At 48.2% G+C, this 26,509-nt stretch overlaps 7 protein-coding genes across 10 annotated transcripts; 3 read left to right on the top strand and 4 right to left on the bottom strand.

Moving 5' to 3' along the window:
- The first annotated feature begins 1,383 nt into the window (after positions 1 to 1,383).
- On the top strand, positions 1,384 to 4,615 carry FOIG_00220 (glutamate decarboxylase). Of its 3 annotated transcripts, XM_031196237.1 has the most exons (4): positions 1,384 to 2,765; positions 2,837 to 2,864; positions 3,027 to 4,253; positions 4,304 to 4,615. In XM_031196237.1, the coding sequence occupies exons 1-4, from the start codon at positions 2,338 to 2,340 to the stop codon at positions 4,355 to 4,357; spliced, it is 1,737 nt and encodes a 578-aa protein (XP_031072004.1). In that variant the 5' UTR covers positions 1,384 to 2,337; the 3' UTR covers positions 4,358 to 4,615. The 3 variants fall into 3 exon arrangements, with proteins under 3 accessions (XP_031072004.1, XP_031072005.1, XP_031072006.1); XM_031196238.1 differs by having other exon boundaries at positions 3,027 to 4,615; XM_031196239.1 differs by having other exon boundaries at positions 2,837 to 4,253.
- Positions 4,497 to 6,194, bottom strand: FOIG_00219 (acetylornithine aminotransferase, mitochondrial). Its single transcript, XM_031196236.1, has 2 exons — positions 5,793 to 6,194; positions 4,497 to 5,738 (listed from the first exon to the last, which is right to left on the bottom strand). The coding sequence occupies exons 1-2, from the start codon at positions 6,105 to 6,107 to the stop codon at positions 4,713 to 4,715; spliced, it is 1,341 nt and encodes a 446-aa protein (XP_031072003.1). The 5' UTR covers positions 6,108 to 6,194; the 3' UTR covers positions 4,497 to 4,712.
- Positions 6,195 to 8,583: 2,389 nt separating this feature from the next.
- Positions 8,584 to 10,179, top strand: FOIG_00218 (uncharacterized protein; the record flags this gene model as incomplete). Its single annotated transcript, XM_031196235.1, has 2 exons — positions 8,584 to 9,269; positions 9,318 to 10,179. The coding sequence occupies 2 exons, from the start codon at positions 8,584 to 8,586 to the stop codon at positions 10,177 to 10,179; spliced, it is 1,548 nt and encodes a 515-aa protein (XP_031072002.1).
- Positions 10,180 to 10,724: 545 nt separating this feature from the next.
- On the bottom strand, positions 10,725 to 12,069 carry FOIG_00217 (uncharacterized protein). The gene is made up of 5 exons (XM_031196234.1): positions 11,792 to 12,069; positions 11,647 to 11,736; positions 11,367 to 11,593; positions 11,132 to 11,316; positions 10,725 to 11,081 (listed from the first exon to the last, which is right to left on the bottom strand). The coding sequence occupies exons 1-5, from the start codon at positions 12,004 to 12,006 to the stop codon at positions 10,929 to 10,931; spliced, it is 870 nt and encodes a 289-aa protein (XP_031072001.1). The 5' UTR covers positions 12,007 to 12,069; the 3' UTR covers positions 10,725 to 10,928.
- Positions 12,070 to 13,682: 1,613 nt separating this feature from the next.
- Positions 13,683 to 15,149, top strand: FOIG_00216 (uncharacterized protein). The gene is made up of 2 exons (XM_031196233.1): positions 13,683 to 13,720; positions 13,791 to 15,149. The coding sequence occupies exon 2, from the start codon at positions 14,217 to 14,219 to the stop codon at positions 14,961 to 14,963; it is 747 nt and encodes a 248-aa protein (XP_031072000.1). The 5' UTR covers positions 13,683 to 13,720; positions 13,791 to 14,216; the 3' UTR covers positions 14,964 to 15,149.
- Positions 15,150 to 15,261: 112 nt separating this feature from the next.
- Positions 15,262 to 16,676, bottom strand: FOIG_00215 (uncharacterized protein). The gene is made up of 3 exons (XM_031196232.1): positions 15,932 to 16,676; positions 15,677 to 15,885; positions 15,262 to 15,631 (listed from the first exon to the last, which is right to left on the bottom strand). The coding sequence occupies exons 1-3, from the start codon at positions 16,658 to 16,660 to the stop codon at positions 15,418 to 15,420; spliced, it is 1,152 nt and encodes a 383-aa protein (XP_031071999.1). The 5' UTR covers positions 16,661 to 16,676; the 3' UTR covers positions 15,262 to 15,417.
- Positions 16,677 to 21,264: 4,588 nt separating this feature from the next.
- On the bottom strand, positions 21,265 to 24,977 carry FOIG_00214 (uncharacterized protein). Of its 2 annotated transcripts, XM_031196231.1 has the most exons (3): positions 24,520 to 24,977; positions 21,930 to 24,452; positions 21,265 to 21,875 (listed from the first exon to the last, which is right to left on the bottom strand). In XM_031196231.1, the coding sequence occupies exons 1-2, from the start codon at positions 24,710 to 24,712 to the stop codon at positions 22,378 to 22,380; spliced, it is 2,268 nt and encodes a 755-aa protein (XP_031071998.1). In that variant the 5' UTR covers positions 24,713 to 24,977; the 3' UTR covers positions 21,265 to 21,875; positions 21,930 to 22,377. The 2 variants fall into 2 exon arrangements, with proteins under 2 accessions (XP_031071998.1, XP_031071997.1); XM_031196230.1 differs by having other exon boundaries at positions 21,265 to 24,452.
- Between the last annotated feature and the right edge of the window lie 1,532 nt (positions 24,978 to 26,509).

Genomic DNA, 26,509 nt, shown 5'->3' with positions numbered 1-26,509 from the left:
ACTTGGATGACAGAGGTCAGGTTACTTGGGATGATAAAGCAGCTCACGGAGAAATCGTCCATGGCCCCCGTTTGGGGATTATTCTTCACGGATAGAAAGGCATAAGTGATACGTGTGTTTTGAGGAGAGTTTTGTCCATCATTCAGAACTCGTAATGCTTACCAGTAGACGTGTGGTTTTCTACGGGTCTAGATGGCCTCATATGAAACGATACATAGTGGATAATGCTGTAGCAAGACAAGGTGAGCAGAGGTGAGCGAGTCCAGCCTCCTTGGCTGATCGCTCGGCATAATAGCCTAGAGTACTCGCTAATCAAGTACCTATAGCGTCCGTTCCGACCTCAAGTCTCAGCCTTTGGGTAAAAAGAGTGAAGCATTTCATACGGAACTCGGCCGTGGATGTGGGTCTGGAGGCCCGTCTCACCGGCCGGTAACCTCCGTGATTGGACCGCGCTTGTTGGCCGGGCTGCCGTCGCGACATTTCCAATTCTATTCAGCCCTGTAAATATCAAGGAAATAGTCAATAGAGAGACTTGGACCATAAGGGTCACGGCGATGATGGAAAAGGGAAGGTAGAAGGATAGAAAGGATGTTGGTAATAACCTAAGTTCTCGAATTTACCCGGTAAAATTGTGCCTTTCTATCACCGAGAACAATATTGATGCCCAGGCAGGGGCTTACAACTAACGCTGCAAGTCATTCCAGAGCCCTGTCCTCTATAAATTTCGATAATCTTCACTGAATGAATGGAATCGAGTTCTTGTGGCCAAAATATGGGGGCAAACAACATGAGGCGCAAGATAGATGCGCCCATAATCAAGATCAAGAGACAATGGAGTGAGTTTGGGGGTTCAACGCCCGCAATATTATCCAACATCCATATCGAGATGAGAACAGCAATAGAGCACATCGTAAACAGGGCACACCGACTTTACCTGGGGAAATACCATGCTACGTTAACTCACCTACATCGTCCCAGAAAAGGCCCAACAAATAGGATCAAGTCCCCCAGAACCTGCACCCCAAAGCCTGGGATATCTGTCCGATCTGATTCAGAGGGAAAAAAAAAAACACCGCAACCCCTTTCCCTCGGAGACTGACCGTCTGCGTTTCGAAAAAGGGAACATCATCAGATGCTTTCTTTTCCAACCCTTGCCCGGAGACCAGAACCCGAAAACCGCATGTTACTTCTCTCGGCTTCACGTCACCGAATCAACCTGACCGAGTTACCCAATGGGGTAACAAAGGGGGCCCGTAAGCTGAGCTGACCTTGACTTGTTTGCGTTACGACTGAGACAGAAAATCATCACTGGGTTACTTATTTCGGTCTACGTGAGGCCGCCCGTAAACAAAAGAACTTGACTTTCAAAAACCCAGTAATTTAGAGAAATCTATGAGGGATATACAGCCAATGCTAGAGGCAGAACGGTAGGTGTCGGTGTAAGTCAAAAACGAGACTCCCCAGTATCACCGAAAAGAACAGGGGGATTAAGCGCAAAGGTGAGCAATCGTCATCATCAGGCCCCTTCGCACCGACAAAAGCCCAATAATAGCGTTCTCAAAAAAAGGAGAAAAGCGGACGAAAACGGGGTCTGTGATCTGGGTATAGATCATGTAGTTGTCAGGTATCTTTCTCGCGTGTCTCTGGCTGCGCTGGTACAGAGGATAATACGTACGATGCTGGGATCGGGATCATCAACAGGGCAGTGCTTGTAAAGTTACAGAAGCCTCAGGTACCAGAACCAGACACGTTGGGCCTTTGACCTTGGTTTACGGATAGCATTATGCGCGGGCTCCCGTTTGAGGTGCCGGATTTCCATGCTTGTAAATTTGGAGGCATTTATTTTATTCATGTCCTCATGAGAATTGTTTAAAAAGTCGGTGGCTCTGCCTCGTTGAAAGTTCTTTTGTTTTCTCTTGATTCCACTCGTATCCTTTCTATTGCATCACTCATACATAACCATCTCTTATATCCTCTGGGTATCTATCTGTCTCCCCTCCCCTCATCTCCATCATAACAACTCCTCTTGTATTACACGTCCTTTTTTTTTTCCACACTAAGAAACAGTTTCAGCTCTCAAACGCCAAAATTATTGCCGAGCTTCCCGTTCTGCCACTCCACTGAACCTTCACGGCTGCGGCTTGCCGTCATCGTGGTTGTAGCTCTAACCAACTAAAACGACCATATCCAAACGCGCGCCACGCAACCCAAACCAGCTCAGACACAACAGCAAGAAAAACCGGCTGCTTGCGTTTTTCCCTTTTTGGCCTGTTACATTAAACTTTGTGTGATATCTACTATATCAAGAGCTACCCCTCTTCCTCCAACTCTTTCATCATGAGTCTCGTACAGCATTCAGAAAGTGAGGCTGCCTCACCTGTTCCCATCATCGAGACAGACGACCAAGGAAGACCTGTAAAGACAAGTACAAACGGTTATTTCCCCTCAAACGGCCAACATCTTCCTTCTTCTGCCAACGGAGCTGTTACTCCTTCGTTCATCGACAACATGTCTCATCTCTCCGTTGTCCGTGCCAGAGACGACTCTGACGCTGCGTCTGTTCGCTCCACGAGCTCTCGCACCTCGAGAAAGCCTCAGATGCAGCTTGCGAGCTACCAGGATGAGTTCACCACCAGCGTTTACGGCTCTCGCTTTGCGGGCATGGACCTCCCCAGGCATCATATGCCAGAGAACGAGATGCCCCGCGACATTGCCTATCGCATGATCAAGGATGATCTGAGTCTCGACAACAACCCCATGCTCAAGTAAGTTCTCTTGTCTTGTCCCCTCTCCACTTTCAAGAGCCAAAAACAGCTGCTAACAGCTATTTCACTAGCTTGGCATCCTTTGTCACTACTTACATGGTACGTAATCAATCCATATCCGTCGTTTGCCAAGCCCGCCCACAGCGGAGACGAACCGTTTCTTGGCTCTGGGGATGACAGCTAGCTCTGTGCAACACCAGCACAAGCACTAAATTACCCCGCCATCATATATCTGGATAGCTTCACTAACACCCGCAACAGGAAGATGAGGCCGAAAAACTCATGGCGGAGTCCTTCTCCAAGAACTTCATCGATTACGAGGAGTACCCTCAATCCGCCGATATTCAGAACCGCTGTGTCAACATGATCGGTGATCTCTTCCACGCGCCTCCTGGAGAATCAGTCGGTACATCTACTGTTGGTTCATCAGAAGCCATCATGCTTGCTGTCTTGGCCATGAAGAAGCGCTGGAAGAACCGCAGACAAGCTGAGGGCAAGAGCACGGAGCACCCCAACATCGTCATGTCCTCTGCTGTGCAGGTCTGTTGGGAAAAGGCTACTCGATATTTCGAGATTGACGAGAAGCTCGTCTACTGCACTCCTGATCGATTCGTCATGGATCCTGATGAGGCTGTTGATCTGTGCGACGAGAACACCATTGGCATGTGCGCTATTCTCGGAACTACTTACACTGGCGAGTATGAGGATATCAAGGCCATCAACGATCTCCTCGTCGAGCGGAATCTCGATGTGCCCATCCACGTCGATGCTGCCAGTGGCGGTTTCGTCGCGCCCTTCGTGGTCCCTGACCTAGAATGGGATTTCCGATGTGAAAAGGTCGTCTCTATCAATGTTTCAGGTCACAAGTACGGTCTTGTGTATCCTGGTGTTGGTTGGGTCATCTGGCGATCTCCCGAGTATCTCCCTCAAGAGCTCGTCTTCAACATCAACTACCTCGGAGCCGATCAATCCTCTTTCACTCTTAACTTCTCCAAGGGTGCATCACAGGTCATTGGTCAGTACTACCAGCTCATCCGTCTCGGCAAGCATGGTTACCGTGCTATCATGAGCAACCTCACCCGTACTGCCGATTACCTCACAGAAACCCTTGAGAACTTGGGTTTCGTCATCATGTCAGAACGATCTGGAGCTGGTCTCCCCCTCGTTGCCTTCCGCTTCAAGACTGTTGAAGAGGGCGGTGATCCTGATCGCCACTACGATGAGTTTGCTCTCGCTCACCACCTCCGTTCTCGAGGTTGGGTCGTCCCCGCTTACACCATGGCTCCCAACTCTGGTGTCAAGATGTTGCGTGTTGTTGTCCGAGAGGACTTCACAAAGAGTCGATGTGACCAGCTCATCTGCGATGTCAAGCTGTGCCACGGTCTTCTCAAGGAAACAGATCAGGAATCCATCAAGAAGCGTGAGGAATACATCAGGAATCACATTTCTGCCATGGGTCGTGGAAAGCATTCCCACCCTGTTTACAAGGTAAGTCATTTATGCTCCATGACAATTGTTCATTAACTAACACATCTCAGGACGAGTCACATTCTCTCCAGGGCAAGACTGGCAAGACACATGCTATTTGCTAGATTTACATAGACGGCATATAGGATATTGGGGATGTTTGGCGTTGAGCGTGTCATGATGTGCGTTTTTACATATGCGGACACAGGCCATCAATTGATTTGAATCTACATTTTGACATGTGTTTCCCCATTACTTTGTGATTTCCAATCGCAACACGTTTATATTCCATCTCAAACTAAGCTCAATGACTCACTTAACCCTTCTATTTCCATTTATAAGTGACATTCATCTCATCATCATAATTACGGCAATTGCAAAACGTAAATCAGTATATGGTATCTAGCCTTTTGTCTAGTCTCGCTCTCGTCTTAACATCAAACACTTTTAATCAGTAATCGTAGACACCAAAGTCTATCTTTATCGCGTAGCAGCAATAGCAGCCTCCACAATATCCAATCCCTGGTTAATCTCCTCATCTGTGACAGTCAAGCTCGGCACAAATCGCAGTGTGTTGACGCCCGCACTAATGATGAGCAATCCCCGCTCACGGGCAGCCTTGATAATGGCTGTAGGATCCTCAGACAACTGCAGACCCAAGATCAGACCTCGTCCACGGACCTCGGTGACAAGATCGGGATATTGGCTCTGGAGCTTGGCGAAGCGCTTCTTGAAGATCTCGGACTTGGCGCGAACGTCGGCTTGGAGTTGCTTGTCGGAGAGACGACCAACGATGTAGTGCGCCAGACGGCAGGCTAGAGGGTTTCCGCCAAAAGTAGTCCCGTGGTCACCGACCTTCATCTTATCAGAGACATCCTGCGTCACAAGCACAGCGCCAATAGGGAATCCGTTTCCGAGAGCCTTGGCTGTTGTGAGGATATCAGGGTGAGCCTCCTTAGGCAAGTTACCGTGAGCCCAGAGACTTCCTGTTCGGCCGAGACCAGACTGAATCTCATCATAGATAAGAACAGCACCGACCTCACGACATCGCTTCGCAAGCGCAACAAGGAACTCCTCAGTCGCAGGAGTAACACCACCCTCACCCTGAATAGGCTCAACAATAACACCACATGTCTTCTCAGTGACCAAATCATTGATACCAGCAACATCGTTGTAATTTCCCGTCTTGAAGCCAGGGACCATGGGCGAAAAGGGCTTCTGGTACTTGGGGTTCGGTGTCGCGGACAAGCTGCCCATAGTTCGGCCGTGGAAACCATTGTTGAACGAGACGATCTCGACTTTCTCGCCTGAGGGATCGACGACCTTTCCGGCTTTGCGGGCGAACTTGATAGCGGCTTCGTTGGCTTCGGAACCGGAGTTGCAGACGAAGACTGATGCGGCATTGTGCATGGCACCTGACTCGAGGGTTTTTTCGACGAGGAGTTTGGAGAGGGCGCCCGTCCATGGGTTGTAGTAGAGGTTGGAAGCGTGAACGAGAGTTTGGGCCTGCAATTGGCCGTTAGCAACTTAGTTCCACCATCTAAACTATATTTTTCTTACCTGGTCCTTCAGGATTCGAGTAAACTCAGGATCGCAATGGCCGAGGCCATTCACAGCAATACCAGCTGTAAAGTCCAGGAACTTTCGATCCTCAGCATCCCACAACCACGAACCCTTTCCCCTGACAAACACAGGCGGAGGACGAGCATATGTGGCGACCATATAAGGCGCATGCTCGTTCACAATGGCAGCGCTCTTGGAATCGGACGCGACGTCGGCATTTGGTAGCGAAGCGAAACCTCGGCGGACGATCCGAGGACGGGCAACGGCAGCGCAGGACGCCAATCGAGCTCGGAGGGGGAGTCGCAGAGCCATTGCGATTGTGTATTATAGAGGGAATTAGTGACTAATAGAAGGGAAAAGAAAGGAAATGCAAGGTTAAGTGTAATTACGTTTGGAGGGGAAGAGATAATATTTGTGATTCTTATCTTATCAATCGCCTCCGCTATCGCAGTTCAGTTTTGACACTAAAAACTTTATTCGAGTCACTTCCCTGCCAAAAAAGGATCCAATATGGAGACATTTTGACTCAAACAATGGAATCATATTAAATCCTTGTTAATTTATGATAAATTTTATATTGAGAAAACCTTCAAGGCGCGCCCTTATCGTATTGTCTTGCTGTTCAGAGACCAATGCTCTCCAAACTGAGTCATCATGATACTCATCAGCGAGATGGATGTGCACTTATACTTCGGGTGAAATTCGAGAAATTAGTCACAGTATGTGACATAATAAAGTCTCGTAGTAAACGTTCGATGCCCAGGTAGTTCTCTTATAGTTGAGAGAACTAGTTTGCGTTACTGGGTAAAATGCAACACTCATCCAACATCCACGTCTTTTAGATCGCTTACGCCCCCTTCACACTGAAGCTTTATGGACACGAAAGCTCACTTTGTGATCAGCTATTACCAATAAATGGTGCCCTCACGGCAATCGTACCAGTGATATGTGTATTCTTGTGCAAGTGGCTCGTGTAAACCTGTAGGCAATAAGTTGAGACAAGCAAACAGACATGACAAGTTGTCTCTGCACCCTAGACATTATTTCCAGACTACCGCAGTCTTTCCCCAAGTATGAAATTGAGAAACATGTCGCAGTCATATGCAGTTTGTCAATTGAGGCATGTTTTGTCTTGAGGCAACTCCGATCTTAACATTCCAACCGATGAAACATGAACAGCCAACTGCATAGAATCCCACAGCTTACAAACAATACACCGGATCATCTTTTTACTAAATTCGAGCCTTATTAGAGACGAAATGATGTATGAACAATTCCGCCCAGTCGATTGTTTAGCAGTGTACCGTCTCACCAGCCAGCCAAACCCGACACCAACATCCAACGGCATTCCAGTACATATCCTATAATTAACGCCCGTTATACAACCTTACCACTATATCCAATCAAGTTAAGAACCGTTCCACAGCCATGTATAAGACCTCTTTCATGTGAGCGTAGATCCCTGGATCGTGCACCGCTGGAGGAGTAAAGATTCACGCCACCGTTGGTCGCAGCCCTACCAACGCGTGTGATAATCCTCCGTTGACGATCCCGATGAGTCTGGTGATACAAGCGTCACCTACCTAATCGACGCAAGATCCAATACCCGGAGTGTAGAACAATATCCCTCCTCTGGTCAAATCATGACGTCCAACACTCACACCGACTATACTTGGCGTTGTTCTCCTCGGCGCCCGAAGACCTGGCTGGAGTCACATTCGGCCGGATTCGCACCGATCCGAGAAAGTGATTTGTTTGTTGTAGATCTAGACTTTTGATGGCGATATGTCTGCATGGGTTGAGGCGACTAAGAGGGTGCTGTACAATTAGCCTGTGACCCAAAGACTTGGAACTGGAGACCTGAACGAACGTGTCTAAAAGCAGAAAGATTACACACAGTCGTTTTCATTCGGAGATTCCAGCGGTCTGTTGGTTCGTAGCCTGGGGCGTGATATACTTCAGCTTGTGTCCTTGGTCTAAGGTACAGAAGTCTATTAACAAAGCTACACACTTTAGACTTGCCGTCTCTTGAAGAACTGTATACTTAGCCGAGACGTTGGAAAGTCAAATAAAACGTAACGGCTATTAGAATTACACAGATGAACGCTTCTCACCGCAATGCCATGTTATCAGCACAAGTTGGTCCAACCCCAAATGCATACGCCACCAACTCCTTGCTTCCTACAATATGAGAGACATAAGGACGTAAGAAAAGGCGTCAGAGAAAGCTTTACAAGCCTAGGCGTTGCTGATGAACTATTGACAACTTCCAAGGCATCGCCGGATCTAGAATGTCTGTTGGGTTGTTCACAAGTGAGGGCATCGCCGTGTACACCCACTCCTTTAGAAAAGGGCACCAACTGCATATATGTCTTTCAAACAATATCTAACTCTATCCTGAATCCTGTGTAACGACAAACATGAAAATTCTTCGAGTTCATTGGGCATTCAAGTCTTGTCTGGATACATGTGGCTCGAGAATTTGCTAGATCGTGGTCTTGGAGGCATTCTTCATGTGATAAGAGATGCAATTGTGAATGTGATATGGCGAGTTTGCTAGTCCAGACCTTTGGGCTTATTCACAGTTGAGGTTGGTGGAGAGATTTGTCGAGACTCGAAGTCGATCACGATGAGGATGTTTGGAGTTGAGGAGAAGCTCTATCTTGGTTGTATAAATGGAAGAGATGGCCAGACGAAAGAAGAGGTTAATCAGGGCAATCATCTCATCATCTCAATCACAAGCATCTTAGTCCTATTATCTTATTGATTAGTGTTGACTCAACCCAACATGTCTTCCATCCTCCAAACTCAGGCTCTATCCTCCCTCACCATCAGCCTCATCCCCACCTTTATACTCTTCTCCGTGGCTGTCTACGTTCTTCCAGCCCTAACTAGTAGACTTTTACAATTCCTCTCATCTCCAAGCTCCTTCAAGGAGAAGCCAATCGCCGATGACACCCCTTCTATCTCCAATCTCCCCCGTCTCTCCGGCGTTGTCCCCTGGTTGGGCCATCTCTTTGGCCTTACAATCGACAGCACTCGCTACATCAATCGTCTGATCAAATCCACCACTGCACCAATCTTCACCATCAACATCCCATTTGCACGAATCACCGTATGTCATCCCAGCATGGATCGAGTTCTCTCTCGTCACGTCAATGACACTGGTCTTGCTCAAGTTCTTGTCTACGTTGGTCCCCGCCTCTTTGGTCTCAAGGAGGAGACCATCAAGGCTGTCTTCGGCTACAACCCTCAGCCTCTGCACAAGCAAAAGTTTGGACACGCCGAGAACATTGTATCCCTCAATCAACGCTCTAGCAACAACATCAGGGACCGCGTGATGAGGATGCCCGAGACGAATGAAGTTCTTGTTGGACGTTGGGTGTTTGAGTTGGCTGTCTCTGCTACAGCGAGTGCAGTCTGGGGAGTTGCCAACCCCTGGAGTATGGATCAGGACTTTTCCAATGAGTTCATGTAAGCTTTGCTCAAGACATCCTCGCAGTATATTCTAACAGGCTATAGGAAACTCAGCGAGACATTCGATACTCTTGGGCGGCCCTTCGCTTGGCTTACAGCAAACTCAGCCTGGAACTCTCGCAAATACCTCCTTACCAGACTTCGCGAATTCCATCTCGAGCACCGCGAAGCTCGTGTTAAAACCATCGCTCACAGTATCAACGTCGTGGCTCACAGTGATCCCAACTGGGAGACCAACCCAGACTACTACCATATTGAAATGGTCTCAGCTCTAGGCCTTCTCGCAACCACTAGCACTCTTGCAGTCTGGCTTACACGCCACTTGTTGACGGATCCAGAGTTGATGAAGATCATTCTCAATGAGGTTCAGCAACTCAAGCATGTTGAAGGAGAAGACAAGCCACGACTGGACTTTGCCAATGTCCGCACTGAGTGCCCCTGGCTGATGGCATCTTGGTACGAGACTCTCCGCCTTCACATGACAGGAGTCGCTCGAATCGCTCGCCATGATTTCATGCTGAACCTCCCCGACTCGGATCCCATTGCCGTTCCTCAAGGAGAGATCTTCATGCTTCCAATGTGTGCATCCAACTTGGACGTCGACAACTGGGGACCTGATGCCGCGGTATTCAAAGCTTCGCGCTTCATCGACAAAGCGGGCGAAGTCTCTGGAAGTGCCGTTCGCAAGGTCAGAGCTTTTGGAGTTGCCGGTAATATGTGTCCTGGTCGCGTGTTTGGTACCGATATCGTCTTCTCTGTTGTTGCCACTATGCTTCGTACCTTTGACATTGAAGCTGCTTCTGGTGAGGGGCTCAGAGTGCCGACTCTACGTGGAGGATTCAATGTTGGATTTGAGAGATACGGAGATGATGTCAAGGTGCTTCTCAGAAAGAAAGGCGTCGCTTAAAGAGGTCTTGAGTGTGCCTTGAGAGGGCCGAAATCAAGAAGCAGTCTGCAAGGCTGAATTTCGAATTTGGGAGTATAGGAGTTACAGTGATTTCACAATATATTATAACCTTTAAATTCTTTCATTATTCATCGTGATTTCCAAGGTGACCTCAATTTGGCATATAGCCACATTTATTCCTTGTAGCCCAAGAGAAACATTGTTGAGTGCTCATAGCGTCGAATGGGACCAAGTTGGAGGAATGTCGTACGACGCAAACCCTCTCGCGATGCCGTCCCTAGAGCTACCCAACTATTGGAGAACTACATAAGGTGTTATTGGATGTCTCCTCTTTGTGTCGCTTCTAGGGCCCGTTCTAAGCGTGGCGACTTTGGGTGGAAGTTGAAGGAGATCTACTGGCTCAATAAAGTCAACTAAAAGACACTCTCTTTCGCCTCCAAGTTCATATTACATTCCCAAACTTAAGAAACAGTGGTGCTTCAGAAGCGAATAATTAATGTGGCACAGCGCGTTTGGTAAACGTCCCTGATATTCACTTTCTTTTCCGCTAATAAAGTAACTAGATCCTTTGGTTATAGCCAATAACTAAATCAAGTTCGAATCTCAAGGTCCAAAAGTTGGACAAGAAGCCACCCATTTCCAATTGTTGGATGATTCAACGCCATCACCAACGAACGCCAGTAAGGAGATGCCCCGGTGTGCGTATCATCCTTACAACCCCTTTTCCATATTAATCCATAATATCCAGCTTAAGCACGACGAGCCTTCTCGCTGTGTCCCTTGATGACAGTGGACAAGTCGCCAACGGGGATTTGGATGGGGAAATCGACGATGGCGAAGAGGACAGCGATGAGGATGTACCAGCCCGACATGCATGTTACGAACCCAAAGGCACCACCAGCCTGTGACAAGTTATTAGGCGGTCAGATGTGAAGTGTAGGAGATTACATACCACGAGGAGCTTTTGTGCGAGCTTTGCGTTTCCAGTGAAGTCATCGGCCAGAGCCCAGAATGCAGCAGTGATCATCAAGAAGCAGAAGGTCAAGCTGAAGAAGATCATGACGAAGACAACGTTGGTTCGGAAAGCGCAGATGAGGAAGATGAAGGACAAGACACCCATGAAGAGCAGCCAGAAAGCTATACGTCGTTAGCCAAAGCTCACTAGCCGACAGAGTATCTGGACTTACCAAGACTGGCGTTGAAACCTCGAGTAGCAAGACCTTCAGCAGCGGATGTGGCATCGGCGGGAGCATATGAGGCGTAGGCAGCAAAGGCAGGGATGAGAGTGCCACCGTAAGAGAACCAGAAACCACCGAAAGAGCAGAAGACGCAGGCTGGGAAACTGTTGCCGAGAACCCATTCGAGAATACCACCGATGATCATGAGAAGACCGCCCATGAAGACGTAGACGGCACTGATACCAACGTTAGAAGGGTTAACAGGGGGTGTTACGGGATGAAGACGTACTTTGAGGCAGCACCACTGCCACCAGCGCCTCGCCAGCCCATGAGATCGCAAGTCAGGGGTGTGAAAGCGAGGAGGAAACCAACCAGAGCACTACAATAGTTGTCAGTAATCTATATCACTGTAAATAGAGATGAAATCCCCATACATAGGTGTAGGGTTTCCAAATGTCTGTCGAAGCTCTCCCTTGACCTGGTTCATAGGCGAAAGGTAAAGCTTCTCAAACAACTCAGGGCTCATCTGAACACTCTGAGCAGTTCTCAACCTGTTCAAGCTCTCCAGGCGCTGAGCCTCAGGATCAAAGCCATTGAGGCCATCATGCTTCTCGTTGAATTGCTCGCTGTGCTCGGTGGTAGCGGCCATGATGGTGATTTCGTCCAGGATGGAAGTTTGTTGGGAAGAGACTTTTCTTTCTTAGTGGAAAAGGAGAAGAGTCGCAATGGTATATAGAATCGAAATCAGATTATGGGATAATGAAGAGGAGAGACAACAAGTCAATGCGGACGCAGGGACAGGGAAGGGACTTATATCAGGCCATAGCTCCCCTAATATATATGAATTGCAAGCCAATACGGAGACATAAGCTCAAAAGCCAAGCCTGGTCCCCCAGATTGGCACGGAACAGGGGCGCCACCCTTTGATCCGGCCCCATGTTGCATCTTTGGTTCATGTTGCTTTGCTTTTTTGCTTCCCCAGGTCCTGTGTGGACTGTCTATTCAGTCGCAGATCTCCACCACTAGGAGAAGAGGAACAACAACGGCATCTGAGCGTCAAGAAGATCAGTCCGCCTGTCCGTCTAAAAGCACAAGGTTTGGTTTGGTTTTGGTTGCATTGGCGCCGTGTCATCCGAGTCAAGCATGTCTTCGATTCATCAAAGCCACAGCAGGATTGGAGAAGAGGACTAACTCTCCGATTCGATGAGTCTGTCACAGTCTAACCTCTCGAAGCCTGAAGAGTGTAACATCCTACCCCAGCTTGGCGTGCGCGTTTGCGTTGCGGGGGAGGAATTAGATTGGCAGCGCTAAGACCTTGAGTTGGAGTTCAGTTCTCTAACCCCAGATGCCACCATCTCCACACGATCCCTTCGCCCGGCTGAGGGAGACAGGGACTAGGGAGGGAGCAGCCTCACCGTTGATGCCTTTGTGCGGGGGGATTCTTTTTGGGGGAGAGTGAATGTTCTACGCGTATCAATTGCTAGTTGAGGATAGTCTATATCGAGAGGCAAGATTGACTTTAGGTTATTCTCCGGCCAGCCGAGTTGCTGTGAGGGGAAGACATAGTGGCTTATACAAGACATAAGAGAACAACACAACAGAGAAGAACAGATGGCTTTCAAAACGGGCATTCTGGGGAAAGGATCGAAATTACCAACAAATGTGTATATTATGGATACGTATCAGAGATCACCGGGGCCCCGGACTGGTACTACCTCCGTGCATCTTAGAGTAGGGTTCGTGTTGGTGGTCTAAGAAGCAGAACTTCGGATCCGCTGCCAGGTGAGTGGATATCACTATAGAATGTATGTACATGAGATTTACGGAGAAGGCCTATAAGGTTACTGTGGAGGTGTAGGGGCAACGTGGCAGGGTACGTATAAGTCAGTGTCTGGGACAAGAAGCTTTTGTTGATGGGTCGATTATGATGCGTTCCAGTTTAGTTGGGCTGGTAGAGGGGACCGGCTGTTGAAAGCGTTTAATCTCTGTATGGCTGCATAGACAGTTACACGTTGTAACGGTTGTTGACTGACTCGAGAAATGTAACCCTCTTCTCCAATTCAGTATCTGATATGCTGTATCTCTGCCAACAATGAATAGAGGAGCATCTCAACAGTCAAAGCACAATTCAGCTTTGACTGTCACCTGATTCCACCATCAATACAAAAGTCCATCGATCGTCACGTCCAAGGCCAAGAACGTTCAGACTCTGAAGAAGTCCCTTTCCCCATTGCCCCAGATTCTGATCCCTTCAACCCCTGCAACGCCCTGAGATGAGGGGAAACAATGGTTGACTGCGGCTCCGTGATTTAGTTGTACGCTAAATCGCGGTTCCGCCTTTTAGTGAGCTCGCTAAAAATACGGTACTTGCAGTCCTGTATTTCCGGTGTCATCGGAAGAACAAAAGACCGACCCTCACAATCTATTGGGCAGTGAATGACAACCAACTCACGCCGTCATTGATGATATCTGGCCCACAAGTTGCATGTTATCAACTCGACTCGATCATGATGATTTGCACATTCAATCGCCGTTTTATAACCTCATCGTGATTATAAGACTCAATGGTTTTCTCCCCTAATGAAACGCTCATCATTATCCATGAATGACCCATCATGGCTTGCTCTGGTCCCTGACGTCTTGCTGTTTATGGTATTGACTTACACGTCTATGTTGTCATCATGAGTAGCCCATCCGTCATGACTGTATCAACGACGTCACAGACAGAGACAGTAGAAAACAAACAGAAGAGAGAAATCCATTCTCTTCACCAAACATTGTCCAATTGATCTCATTCTGTTGCTCTACAACACATCAATTCTAAACACCCTAATATCACATCTTAAAAGCACCATCAAAATGAAGGCAGTTTTCGGTGCTGGCCAACAAGGTTCCGCTGCAGTTCCTATCATTTCAGGCGTAGCAGCTCTCGGTGCAGGTGTCTACTATCTAGGCAGATCCAAGCCCGAAACCACACCTGAGCAAGATCGCAGGGGTCGCGCGGAGGCCAAAAAGGCCGAAGGACTCAGCGGCGCCGGCATTGGAGGAAATGCCGTCACAGGCGGCCACGAGCTTAGCCACGCCAACTCGAACCGCAAAGAGGGCACGACAGCACCTCCCGAGAAGCTTCCCAGCGGTGGAGTAGGCGGCGGAGTTGGCGGTGGCGGTTCCAACGTTCGAACTTCAGTTGAGATGTCTGCCAAGGACCAGCCCGGTACATCGAGCACTTCTCATGGCAGTGGAATGCTAGGTGGTTTGTTTGGCACTGGAGGATCTAAAGCTGGTGATGGGTCTGGAAAGGAGGCCAAGGATACGAGAGTGGCTAGCAACTACGATGGCACGCCAACCAAGAGAGACGCGACGAAGCACGACCAACACCAGCCAAGAGTGGACAAATCAGGTGGTGGCGACGACAGCAATAACAAGGGTGGCAGCAGCAGTAGCAGCAAGAATAGCAATGACCAGTCAGCTCGGCAGTCATTCCAGGGCGCTTTTGGGCAGGGAGGAGGTGATGTCGCTGAGCGCGGTGATCAGAGCCAAGGGTTCCGTGATCCCCGAGTTGCTAGCAATCACGCCGAGACGACGACCAAGAAGCATGCCAACTAGGAAGAGATTCTCAAGTAATCATAGCAGGAGTTTCTTAAAAATGAGCAAGTTTTACCGAGTTGCCTCGTCGACATAATCTCCTGAAAGTCAAGGATGTCAAATCTAGAATCCGTTCGTGAAACAAGCACATTTAGTGAGACCTAGCAACGCCATGATATCGTGCCTAGTAACATAATCCAATCTCCCACGAGCGCATGATTGAGTTGTTGAGCTGAAGTCACCTGCATTGCATAGCAAAGCCTTTCCTCATAATCTTCCAAGAACCATGTCCTGAGAAGATGAACAAGACGTAACTAGATCTGATCTGATCTCATGTGAAAATGAAGAAGAAGAAAAAGGAGTAACTGCAACTTGAGCGAACCAATCGAACCGTGTCACCGCCACGCCCTCCGTGTCTCCGGATCTACCCCAGATTGCAAGTCCCGTTTCCCCAGGCCATCCACCATCTGCCGCGTCAAACACCTCCAGCCTGAGAGTTCTGTCTGGAAAACCACCATTTCCCCGGGAACTTTTGCTCAATGCTTGGTGGGTATGTCCAGAAGATGAGAAACGCAATGACTTTGTTAAGGATTCGACTGGGCCTTGATTGATTCGGCATGTAGCGGCGCCAGAGCTTGTATTCGGAGACAAGGAGTGTGTTGCCAAGGACATTGATGAAACGAAATAGTCTGATTTGTCAGAATGCTCTTGATGTTGTAGGCTCATAGACTTACATGTTGCAAGCAATGAAAAAGATTGTTGCAATGTCTGCTGCTCGAACCCCCTCGGATCCTTTTTCCATGGTCCTAACAACACCTGTAAGGGGCGGAATCCAAAGTCCCAAAATACCCATTTCTAGAAGTAAAGACCAGTGATAAGTCCTCAACTCTGTGCCTCTTACCATACTCAAGCAAAACACCCAACACGCCATGAGAAAGTTAACCTACACTCGTCAGCACAGCACTCTTACCTCATATTCACTCACTTACCACTGTAGGTCCAAGAACCAGCTTCTCCTTTTTGTAATACTTCCAACACAACGACGCTGCTACAATGGTTATCGTACTCTGCGCACAACCGACCAAAAAATAGTACAGCAGTATCATCCGATATCGCCTATAACACACCCGATGGAACTCATACTCTTTCCACGCCGCATCCGACGTAACAGGAAACCCACAGTATCGACATACACAAACCGTCGCAAACGTTCCGAGGGTATACATACGGCCCACGACGAAACCTCCTCGTGAAGAAACACAGTCGAGACACTCGTTGGCCAGAGGGTATCTCGCGTCAGACTCATCAGCGTGGATGAGATGATCTCTCAGCGCGTCGTAGCCAAGACAGCGATAGCATGTTGAGAGGAGTTCGAATTTTATGCTGGGGAAGACTTCGCGTATGAAAGGCTTGTTGATTGTATGGCGGAGGAGACGACATGTTCGTCGCAGAGACTCGACCTCGCCGAATGTGAGATGCTGTAGGATCATAAGTTGGAGTTCTGCTGGGAGTCGAAGAAGTTCATTTTCGACATTGACAGCGATCGAGCTGTTATCATCCTTCACAGGTTTGTGAATGAGTCGCGATACTGTCTCCTTCTGATTATCCTCCTTGCCGTCGCTTGTCAGAGGTGCTTTCGTGTTGTTATCATCACTAATGCGCACAGCCTCACCACAAAACTGCTGTCGCAGGTGATCGAGAGCTCTAGCAGAAATCATTTCAACTCAAATTTCCCCATCGCCAGTTCCCATGATGAATGTTCCAAGAATTACTTTCCTGCGAAAAACCTCACAATATCTACATACACACGCATGAGCCTCGACCTTTATCAACTCTCGTCAGCTCCGACCCATCTTTCGGGCTTCCGCTGACTATGATGGTTGATCCTGACACTGAGGTCAAATATTACTCGTGAAGGAGTGTCGGATAAGCAGAGCTTGGAGTCTCCAACACAGTCAGCAGACGTGCTTACTGTCGTAAACACCACCATTTCTACTGTTTAAAGAGCTTAACACTTTATTTTATCCAGTATACTTGAGATTTTGCCGAGAGACACTTGTTTTAGTGCTGAGTAACCCTCTTCCTCATGGTGTTGGTCCAGATTAGTTGGTAGATGTTGGTTGGCTTATAAGAGGTTTGGTCTGCTTCAAAGAGAGGCACAGCATGGTCATTGTCATCCTAGCATTGTCCACTCGATTTCAATACATTATTCTGTTAACCATGGATGAATATTCACGTTGAAAATCATGAGGAGCAGTGCAGTGCGCGCCTGAGCCCAGGCGCTGGACAATATCCTAAATCCACCAACGTGAGGTGTTGAGACGCGACAACATTCTTATTCCGCATCCTTCGCTTCAATACAAATACTTCTCCCTAAAAGATGTTCTTATAAATCTCAATAGCCAACATGCTATGTGTCACTCAGTAAGTTTGCGTGTGTCTTGAGTCTGATGAACATGGCTTCCGTATTGTATTTCGTCTTCAGTTGTGAATGATCAACGACCAGAACTTCGCGATCAGCAACATGGAAATGCAATGCCCAAGTTCACAGTGATATAATTGAAGTAAGTCAATGGATTGATTTCGAGCAGCATATATAAAGCATGGGGCGGAGGTCGACAGGCGAAGATGTGTCAGTCTAGGGTATTTATCAAGGAAAGTTGGCAGCAACAACTGTCCCCTGCACATTTCCGTGGCGCGTCTGATAATGCGGCATCTATATGATTGTTTGATTAATTGCAACTTTGTCTAGAAACAAGTTTGGTAGAAGACACGTCACAAAGCCTCAAGTAGCCTCGAGTGTTGGAGGTCGCTGGCGTCCACAGCCAGACGAACATCGTGTTACAAGACCGCCAGCATTGGAAAGTGTTGGACCAGATGAACACAGATTTTATTTGAACTTGAATCGAATATTTCATTCTGTGTGACCCTGTATGAGTGACATCTTTGCCGTGGTGTATTTGCCTTCTTACTTACACCAGCTCCGACCAACACAACCAACAGGGATAATAGAACATACCCTCCAGTACCAAACACCACAATTCTGACCTCAGCAGGTTATAGGCCGTGTAGTTCTAGTCCACTATTAGAATCATAGTTTACGAAGAATAAGGATATTAGTCTTGATTCCCAGAGCCACGTCTTCCAGTCATTGATGGACTCGCGCGACCTAGAATTGAGCACACGAGAAAGACGTGCATGGGTATTTGAGACACCTACGAGATATCATCCTGCCAGAGACTCTCATTCAGCTGGCAACTTTCTATAATTCCACCTTCAGCAATCCGTTCTGCGAAGAGATCTTCCTTCGAGTCAGCAAGCCCCTCCCCCGAGGAGGTATTGATACCATCCTTAGCAACGAGTTATATTCCATCCTTCAGCTATGGGTGCCGCTGCACGGCCTCATCAAGATGCAAGAAACCTTCTGTAGTATTAGATATTTCATGACATGTGAGGGAGCTGTGTTGTCAAAATGGTGCAAGTAGTATATATCACATACTCAAGCCCATGCACCCTCGAAACATGAGAACTTGCTAAAAGCCTATTTCTCAAATAGCTACTACTAGAACCCAATACATGCCCTTCATTGATAGACATAATATTCTTTTCTGCTATAGTGACAGGACCCAAGAGATCTTGATGTTAGAACAATGATAATAGAGTTGAATTCGGACTGACTTTGCTTTGGTCAACATTCATATCTGAGAAGTTAGCCAGGGGATGCTATTATAACATTCCATACTTAACGATTCGAAGATCTCCCTATGGGCATTCAATTAGAGAGTAGATGAGATTAGATGGTACGGACAAGTCATGAGCTTGCCGACAACTATGACTTCAAACTCGTTGCAAAAAACCACCGCTCCTTGACACTCCTAATTCACACATGAAAGACTTTGTGGTGATTTTAGATGGCTACAGTTATTAATTATGTTTAGGCGATCGACGGCAGTTAAACTGCTGGTCAATTATATGTATATCTAATTTGCACCTATTTGGTGTTGATATTGAGCTTATAATAATTAGATAGTTTCTTTCCTGCGAGTGAGTTCTTTATGTCATTATACCTTGGCTATATAGCTATTCTATCACTTGATGTCATTACCTCAAAGGCCGATATAATTCATACTATAGCTGAGTTATTCCACACAATCATCGTCGAGTCTCTTAGCCATGTCCCGTTTGCTTGACAGCTATCCGCGTTGCCTATCCCTTAGAATCCGAGAGTGCACCCTATTCGTACTTCAGAGGATTGATCTAATTAGATCATTAGTATCAAGAGTATTTCCTTCTAGATAAGAGACCAGTCTAGCATGCAAGTATCTCTAATAATGTAGCCTTTAGATTATCGCCGTTTTTTATTTATTTATTTTATTTTTAACCTTACTGCTATACTTTATTGAGTCTGACTGGCTTGCAGCTAATGAATACCAAGTCTATTTCTATGGGAAACATCGAAGGTGCTATCTCGGATCCTAGGGGATCTCACGGAAGCTGTAAGAGCCTGGTGGACCGCAGCTCGGCCCCGCAAAAACCGGAAAAGATCGTTGCACCATGTTCGTCGGTGTTCCCTAATCTCTTGCGCCGTAAACGCGGTGCTGAACACCATGACGAATTGACAGGATGACTCACGCGGTGACCCTTGCATCGCGCGTGTATTTATCTGGCCAGCAGGTTCAGTTGAATATGCTGAGACCTCGGTCGTATGGATAGATCGACAGGTTGGTAATGGGCTATTATAGTACGGTACTACGCAGAGGCTGCAACCAATTCTCTAAGATAACAAGATTGTAACTATGGTTTTATATATCCCAGTTTATTGCAAGGGGCCTTGAGATCGGCATCCCTTATTAATGTATTGTTTGCTACTTAGCTATGAATGCCACTGATCAGACGTTTTGGCATGGAGGAATCTATGTACAATGAATGATACGTCTCCAACCACCACCGGCTATAGACAACACAATAAATATAACACCGGGGTTGCAACTGGCCAAGTCCATGTTGATATTCCGTCGCAACCACTGATACAGAGTTCTGTTTATCATGAATATATCACAAATGCTCCCACTTCCTCACCACAACGCCAATCTATGTCTTGGTGTTACCCTATACAGTTCCACTACCAATAACTGTGGTTCATTTGTTCTATACAATCGTCGTTGAATCTCTCAGCCTTGTCCCGTTTCCGGAGCGCCTCCCGAGTTTCCTGTACGGTAAAAGCCGCGGCCCGGGCGGACCTCAGCTCGGCCCCACACGGACGGGACTAAGGCAGGATATTGGACCTGACTCTTTGACCTTTTTTTTTTGCTAGAACGGCACTGACCATTATGACGAATTAATAAGATGCTTTGTGGCGTGATAAAAAAGCTGAGGTGGCGCCTTAGCAGTCCGTGTGTTTTTCTAGTTCAGGTCTTAATGAATGACAGGTCATTGACAGCTCTGCAAGCCGTTGTGTAAGCCGGTGAAGAGTGTTTTGCCACCTCTCCCAAGTATCAGCAAAGGTTTACCGATCTGCCAAAGAGGAAATATCGGCCTACTTTCCAAGATATTTCATCTCACGCGATATTGTTCCTCTTTGCGTCCCAATGGTCCATTCCTCCCACGTTCGCCGAAGCTGCAGTATGCAAGAGATCAATAGCTTGACAACTCCCCTTGCCATGCCATGCTCCGTCAGGGATCAATAGCCTCAAAGAGCTGCTGGAGATCTCGATGAAAGCCGCATACTCTGCCCAGAAGAAGGACAGGGAAGCACCAAGAGACCCGAGAGTCCGGCTCACTAGACAGCCATGCCATGCCATGCAAGGAACGGGAGTGTCCGTTTCCAACCCCTCGGGAGCAACCGAGCTTCGCCATAGGTCCCCGATACGTGTGATCCCTGGCAGTCAGGCAGCCACCTCCGTCGACACCAGTATAGAAGTGCAGATGCCGCGGCGATGCCGACGCGCCACGCCCGTCGCACTGCGTTCCGGCTGCGTGGAACGGTCCTGGTAGGAAACAAGACGATGTTACGCTCCAAAATTCCCCTTATTCTTCATGCTGCAGAAATATTATCTAATAGATTACAATTATGCCCCATTGGAGGCTAGGCTGTTCTGTAATGTACATTAGCTGGGCCTGCTTCCAGGTTCAGGGCGTTCTAGACCACCGCAGCACGAGCCAGTAGTATGCACGAATGGGAACACTTTTGTTTTGGTCTTGAGAGAAATGAAGACAAGACAGACACTGAACTGAAAGATAATTAAACCAAGTGTCGGCTTCATTCCTCATTGAGAAGTTCATCCAGCCATTCGGGAAACCGTTCTTAAGCTAACGTTTACGGCTCGGGTCGCTGCGCTAGCGCCAAGAATGCACAGCTCGTATTGGGCCCCCTTCTCCTGCTTGGGGCGCTGTTGTGAATAGCTTCAAAGCCTCCAAACTCTAACAAATACCGTGCCTCGGGCCTGTACATAGCCTGCGGCTTTAGCCTAAAGGGGGTCGTTTGGTTCTAACCCAACGTTCGGATTCCTTTCTTGCTAAGCTCGGACCCTCTTTCTTTGCAACGCCCTCCAAGGACTGGTTAAGATCAGCTCTCTGTGCCGTGTGCCACAAAACTCTATAATCAACCCGTCAAAGACATTTTTACCCACAACGCAGAACATCTCCTTCCCCCCTCCCCCCTCTCGTCCATGATGCACATGCAAAAGGGGTCTTCTCTGTAAGGTAGGGAAGAGGGTCCATGGGTAGGCGAACATTTTGTTGTCAGCTGAGGGTCTAGACTCTAGTATGCATTGACGCAATGCAGGGCACGTTGTCAGGAACCCCCTCTTTGGCATCATTTTCTATGAAGTGACTGCCTATCCTGGACGACGCGTTGACGCGATGTTACTCGCCATAGCTGTCAGCCTGCCAGTCAGTGTCTTGGGACCCATACCTCGGCTAGCAAGCGAATGTCTATCATCTCCTTAGTTAGGAATGTGGTCAGAGGATGGTCAAGTTTGAGCTTACTGTCAATGTCCAGAATATGAGGGAATAAATCCATATCGCATCAAAGCGCAGCATCAGAGGAATTCGTCGTAATGAAATCAATCCGAAAGACGAATTATGCATCCTGAAGAACCGACAGTTTCGGCGGAGAACGAGAGTCATGACATTTGCCACCTGAGCTGGCGATCCTTGAACCAATGTCGATGTCAGGAGTCTCCTCATTCTGTGTATATCGGCCTATGCTAGCCACGTATTTCCTCATCAGATAATTATGAAACTCAATGCCAAGCACGCCGTTGACGATGTTCGGTCCCCTCCAGCCCGACGTCAAAACGAGGGTATCAAAAGTTTCAAAACCAGTTCCAGACACACAAACCTACCCTTTGACAGACTATTTGATAAAACAAAGTTTGAAGTGTCCGGAGTATTCCTCGCACAATTTCTTCGGGCAGTAGTTTAGACGCCCGGCTCATCTCCAATAGTCTGCGGTTTTGCTCCGTAGCGTCCCCTGGTGAGTCGAAACCTCAAGCTTCCCAAGCCAGAATCCATGCGGTGGACCAGGCGGACAGGTTCCGCTGGCAGACTGGCCTTGCAGCTTGAGGTATTTTGCCCTGCCTTCGAGGCGAAACTGTTTTAGCTCAGACAGCACGTCTTTCATCGCGTCAAGCTCAACCCTTGTGGGCTCTTTGAAGGTGGCAGACCTATGCCGACAGGGCATGATCGCCATACACCATGCTGTGTGAAAGACGAGTGCCGAAGAGGGGACGCCCGCACGTATTTGTGCAGGGGAGGCCGGTCCGATACGATCATGCACTTTGCAATGCAACGCCAGTTCTCGATAGTCTCGTAGCATGGGGTTGCTACTTTCGTTAGAGGCTGAGCCGACCCATACCTTGACCGTAGTGGATTTTCCGTCCACCCAGACGTCTATGTCCAGGTGTTCAGTCTCCAGGTCCTGCTCCCCTTGAGAAACGGAAAATTCAGTCAGATCCCGTTTCTGAGGGGGAGGGGTAGCTAGCTCTCGAATGGGCCGTGGGCGCCCGCCGGCCTCGTCACCGAAGAAACTGAACCCCTTATCGCCCGAGTTTAGCAGTTCCTCAGCATCTATTTCTCCGGCAATATAGGCATCGCCCTCGTAAGCATCCTGCTCGAATTCGAGCCGGAAGTGACGGAGGCCGGCCAAGACGCTGGGACCCCGCCGAGATGACAGGTCAAAAAGCGCACGCTCCTGCGCAGAGAGAAGTTTTAGGAAGGAAACCAGTCTATTGATCAGCGGGCCACTCGAACGCCGCGGAATATGTGTAAGGGTTAGTGAGGTGATGCGTGGATTCATGTCAGGGACAAAAGGCTCGGGGAAGGCCATCTCAGCCCGCGGCAGTAGTATTTTCTCAGCGATGTGCAGACAAGCCATGCTGGAGAATCCCTCAAGTTCCAACGTGGGAATTTGAGTCACTACTGAATGGTGTAGCTTGACTACCCGCAAGTTCGACGACAGCACCGGCCGTAGTGTATGTGTAGCATAAAAGCCATAGAGTTTAGCCGCCTTAGGCCACCACACTGCGGCCATAGTCCCTTTCAGAGGCGGAACGAACATCATAGAGTCGCAGCTAAACTGTTCGAGGCGTCCACGGCACAGCGTAAGTAGCTTCATGATGCCGAGGGATGAGACCCGATTGCCAGAGACGTTGAGATGCGTAAGCCCTTGTGAAGTTTGAAAACTCGCTGGTGGGAAATAGGGGTCCTCGCCTTGGAGGCCCCGGCAAACGGCGTCCGCCGCATCTGATTTGACGGGGAACTTCCCGTCTAGTCGTTTAGACACACATTCTTGGGGCAGTGTATCGTGAAGATCATACAACGGTGCGTCGACAAAATGTCTGTTTGGATGACTGAAAGAGACACTCCATTCAGACTCAACAATGCGAGTCCAGGTCCCAAAGTCAGGGGTTGTGCATCCGAATTCCAGCTTACCCTCGACATCAAAGTTGGTATCCGAGCGAAGATCGGCTGGCCACAAACAATGAGCCCCAATACTATCAAGCGCCTGGTCTGTTAGCTTATTGTTAATCAAGTCCAAGCTCCATAGACGAGTTCCGAATCGAGCGGTTAGATTCTCAACGGTGGTGTCGTCAACCTCCTTGCCTTGGATTTTCAGGACACGTAATTCAGGGAGCACATCGTCTTGGAATAAGGGACGGAGTGATCCCGAAACATACGAGAGATCTAGATAGACGATTCCGCGAAGTGTGTTGATGAACTTGATTGATAGTGACACGTGGCAACCCGCCATGCTGAGGAGTTGAATCTGATGTCCGACCTCTGCGAAAGATTCAGAAGGGTCAAGATCTTCATGGCCATCGATAAGAATACAGTTTAGGTTTGGTAAGAACTTGACTGCATTCTTCAACTTCGTGTTGAGGTTGACACCCATGCTGAGAGAATATGTACCCCTGATGGAGCGAGCATCAAAGACTCGAACAAGGCTCAACGTCTCGGATCTCATCCGACTGACGCCGTTGAAAACAGAGTTCAACAACCAATCCAAATCTGATGAAACTAATCAGTTCCTGCTCTGAGGACAAGAGACTAGGGCATTGTTCAGTCCATAGCTCACCATATTCTGCATCATCAAGACCGGTCACTGTGTCTGAGCGTGGGATACGACCCCATATGCGTGGGGCAAAAACGTCCCAGTACCGGCGATTTACACCGCACAATGCCGGGTAGTCCTTGGGAGAGACGTAGGGAGCCACTAGGGGCAGCCAGTCGGGGGAGACGGCATCTTGGTAAGATGGAAGCGAAGCCATCGCGAGATTGCTAAGTCAGCCCGGCCCAGCATCGAAACAACCAGGCTCCGGGATCCCCGGGGTTTGCGTCGGTCGAGATAATCCGAGTCTTAACTTTGATAATCATGGGCATACAGTAAAAGAGAGAGAGAAAAAAAAGTGGTGACGCTCCGTTCCTCAGCTGGTTACTAGCAGTGCATGTGCATGTTGCTGGCTGGCAGGGCAGGCAGTGGAGATTGATGATGACATTACTCAGACGGCAATACTCCGCGAATATGTTATTGGCTGTGGCACAGCAGCAAGTGGCAAGCGCACAGGCCTCTTTGTGAGCCTCTGCAGCCTGTTTTAACGGCTGATGCCAAGATCGGAGCTAAGTTACAGGGGGATCGATCAGGTACGTGTGCACTGTATCAACTGCATCGCTAATACTGTAGGGTCGTCATCAGTGACCATGAGAGCTGAATTGACGAGCCGCCATGACGATTAATTTTGAGTTACAGAGGGTCTGTATCCTTGAACAGCTGTCAAAACTGCAGTTGATGTAACCCTGCGAGATTGATTAACAGGCAATTTCTCGGAAACAGAGCTGTCACTATCACTTCTCACAATTCAACAGATTATCACCTCTCGTATCCATTGCATTGCAGTGCATTTACCTTACAGTATCCGGCGGCAGGCATTGTACTTGATGATATCTCCACAAAATACCATGCAGGTCATGTCCCTGTCCCTGTCCCTGTCTTGCCGAGCAGACTTACCAACCAATTCGACGCATTCTTTCCCCGCGATCTATCACATCTCGCAAATACATGCACAGATACATGTGATACGTTCACCCGACGGGGGGAGACTCCGCCTGCTGTTGTATGTAGGTGTCGTATTACTTACTGTATTGTAGGCCAAGGTAATCGACATATGCAATCTCATGCATGGAATAGCTTGTCCCCCATACCAAGATCATGTTCGTTTCTTTCTTTTTTCGCTTCTCTTTTTGTATTTACGTACAGTAGCCTTCTAATCTCTTGCGTCATTGCCGCCACTGCAGTTCATCATTTTATGCTGTATAGCCACCTCTTTTTTCATTCCTATGACCACAGTATCAAGAAGCAAAGAGGACTATCAACTCAACCATTTACTCATTCATTACCTGGTTCATGCAACCCATGTCCAACTATTACTGATTCTTGGGTACAGAACCCGGCGTCGATCACGGGCTTCACTTGCACCCGAAATCGCAATTCAGCTTGACATGGCCTATGTTTGATTATCTGATCTACATTGCATTCTCCATTTTGACTGCAACCTCGTTTAGATAAGTAAACCGGTTGCCGGGAACGAACCATGCCGAGATCATAGGCTTCCAGAGAATATTCCCTCACACCCAATAGTAGCAAGTTAACCCCCAAACACCAAGTAGCCTCCACCAGTCCATTCAAACTCTGTTTTTTTGACAAGTGCCGGCCGAGCACCAAAGAAGGAAAAACAGACTTTCAGGGGTTCTCGTTCTCTACTGCGACTGAGAACTGCACTGTAGATGAATTACTGTGTTGGGGGACCTCTGTGGAGCCCCACCAATGTCATCAACGAAGCCATTCCCGTAACTCAATAGCCCTGACCCTAGTCTCCGCGCCGGCGTCGTCGCTTAACCGGTATTTGTTGTGTTTCCCCTATTCCCGTTCATGTGCTCTATGATAGACGTAACTCGGCCTCTTTGTTTAAGGGCATCATGTGGTCTACGAGATGAATAGTGACATTAGCTCATGTAACTTGTCGTTTTTGCATTGGGCTAACAATGGCGTTGAGATGGGAGTGAGTACT

This window comes from Fusarium odoratissimum (assembly GCF_000260195.1).
Source record: "Fusarium odoratissimum NRRL 54006 unplaced genomic scaffold supercont1.1, whole genome shotgun sequence".
NCBI lineage: Eukaryota > Fungi > Ascomycota > Sordariomycetes > Hypocreales > Nectriaceae > Fusarium > Fusarium odoratissimum.
Note: the sequence above shows the minus strand (reverse complement) of the source record. Positions and strands in the feature narration are given on the sequence as shown.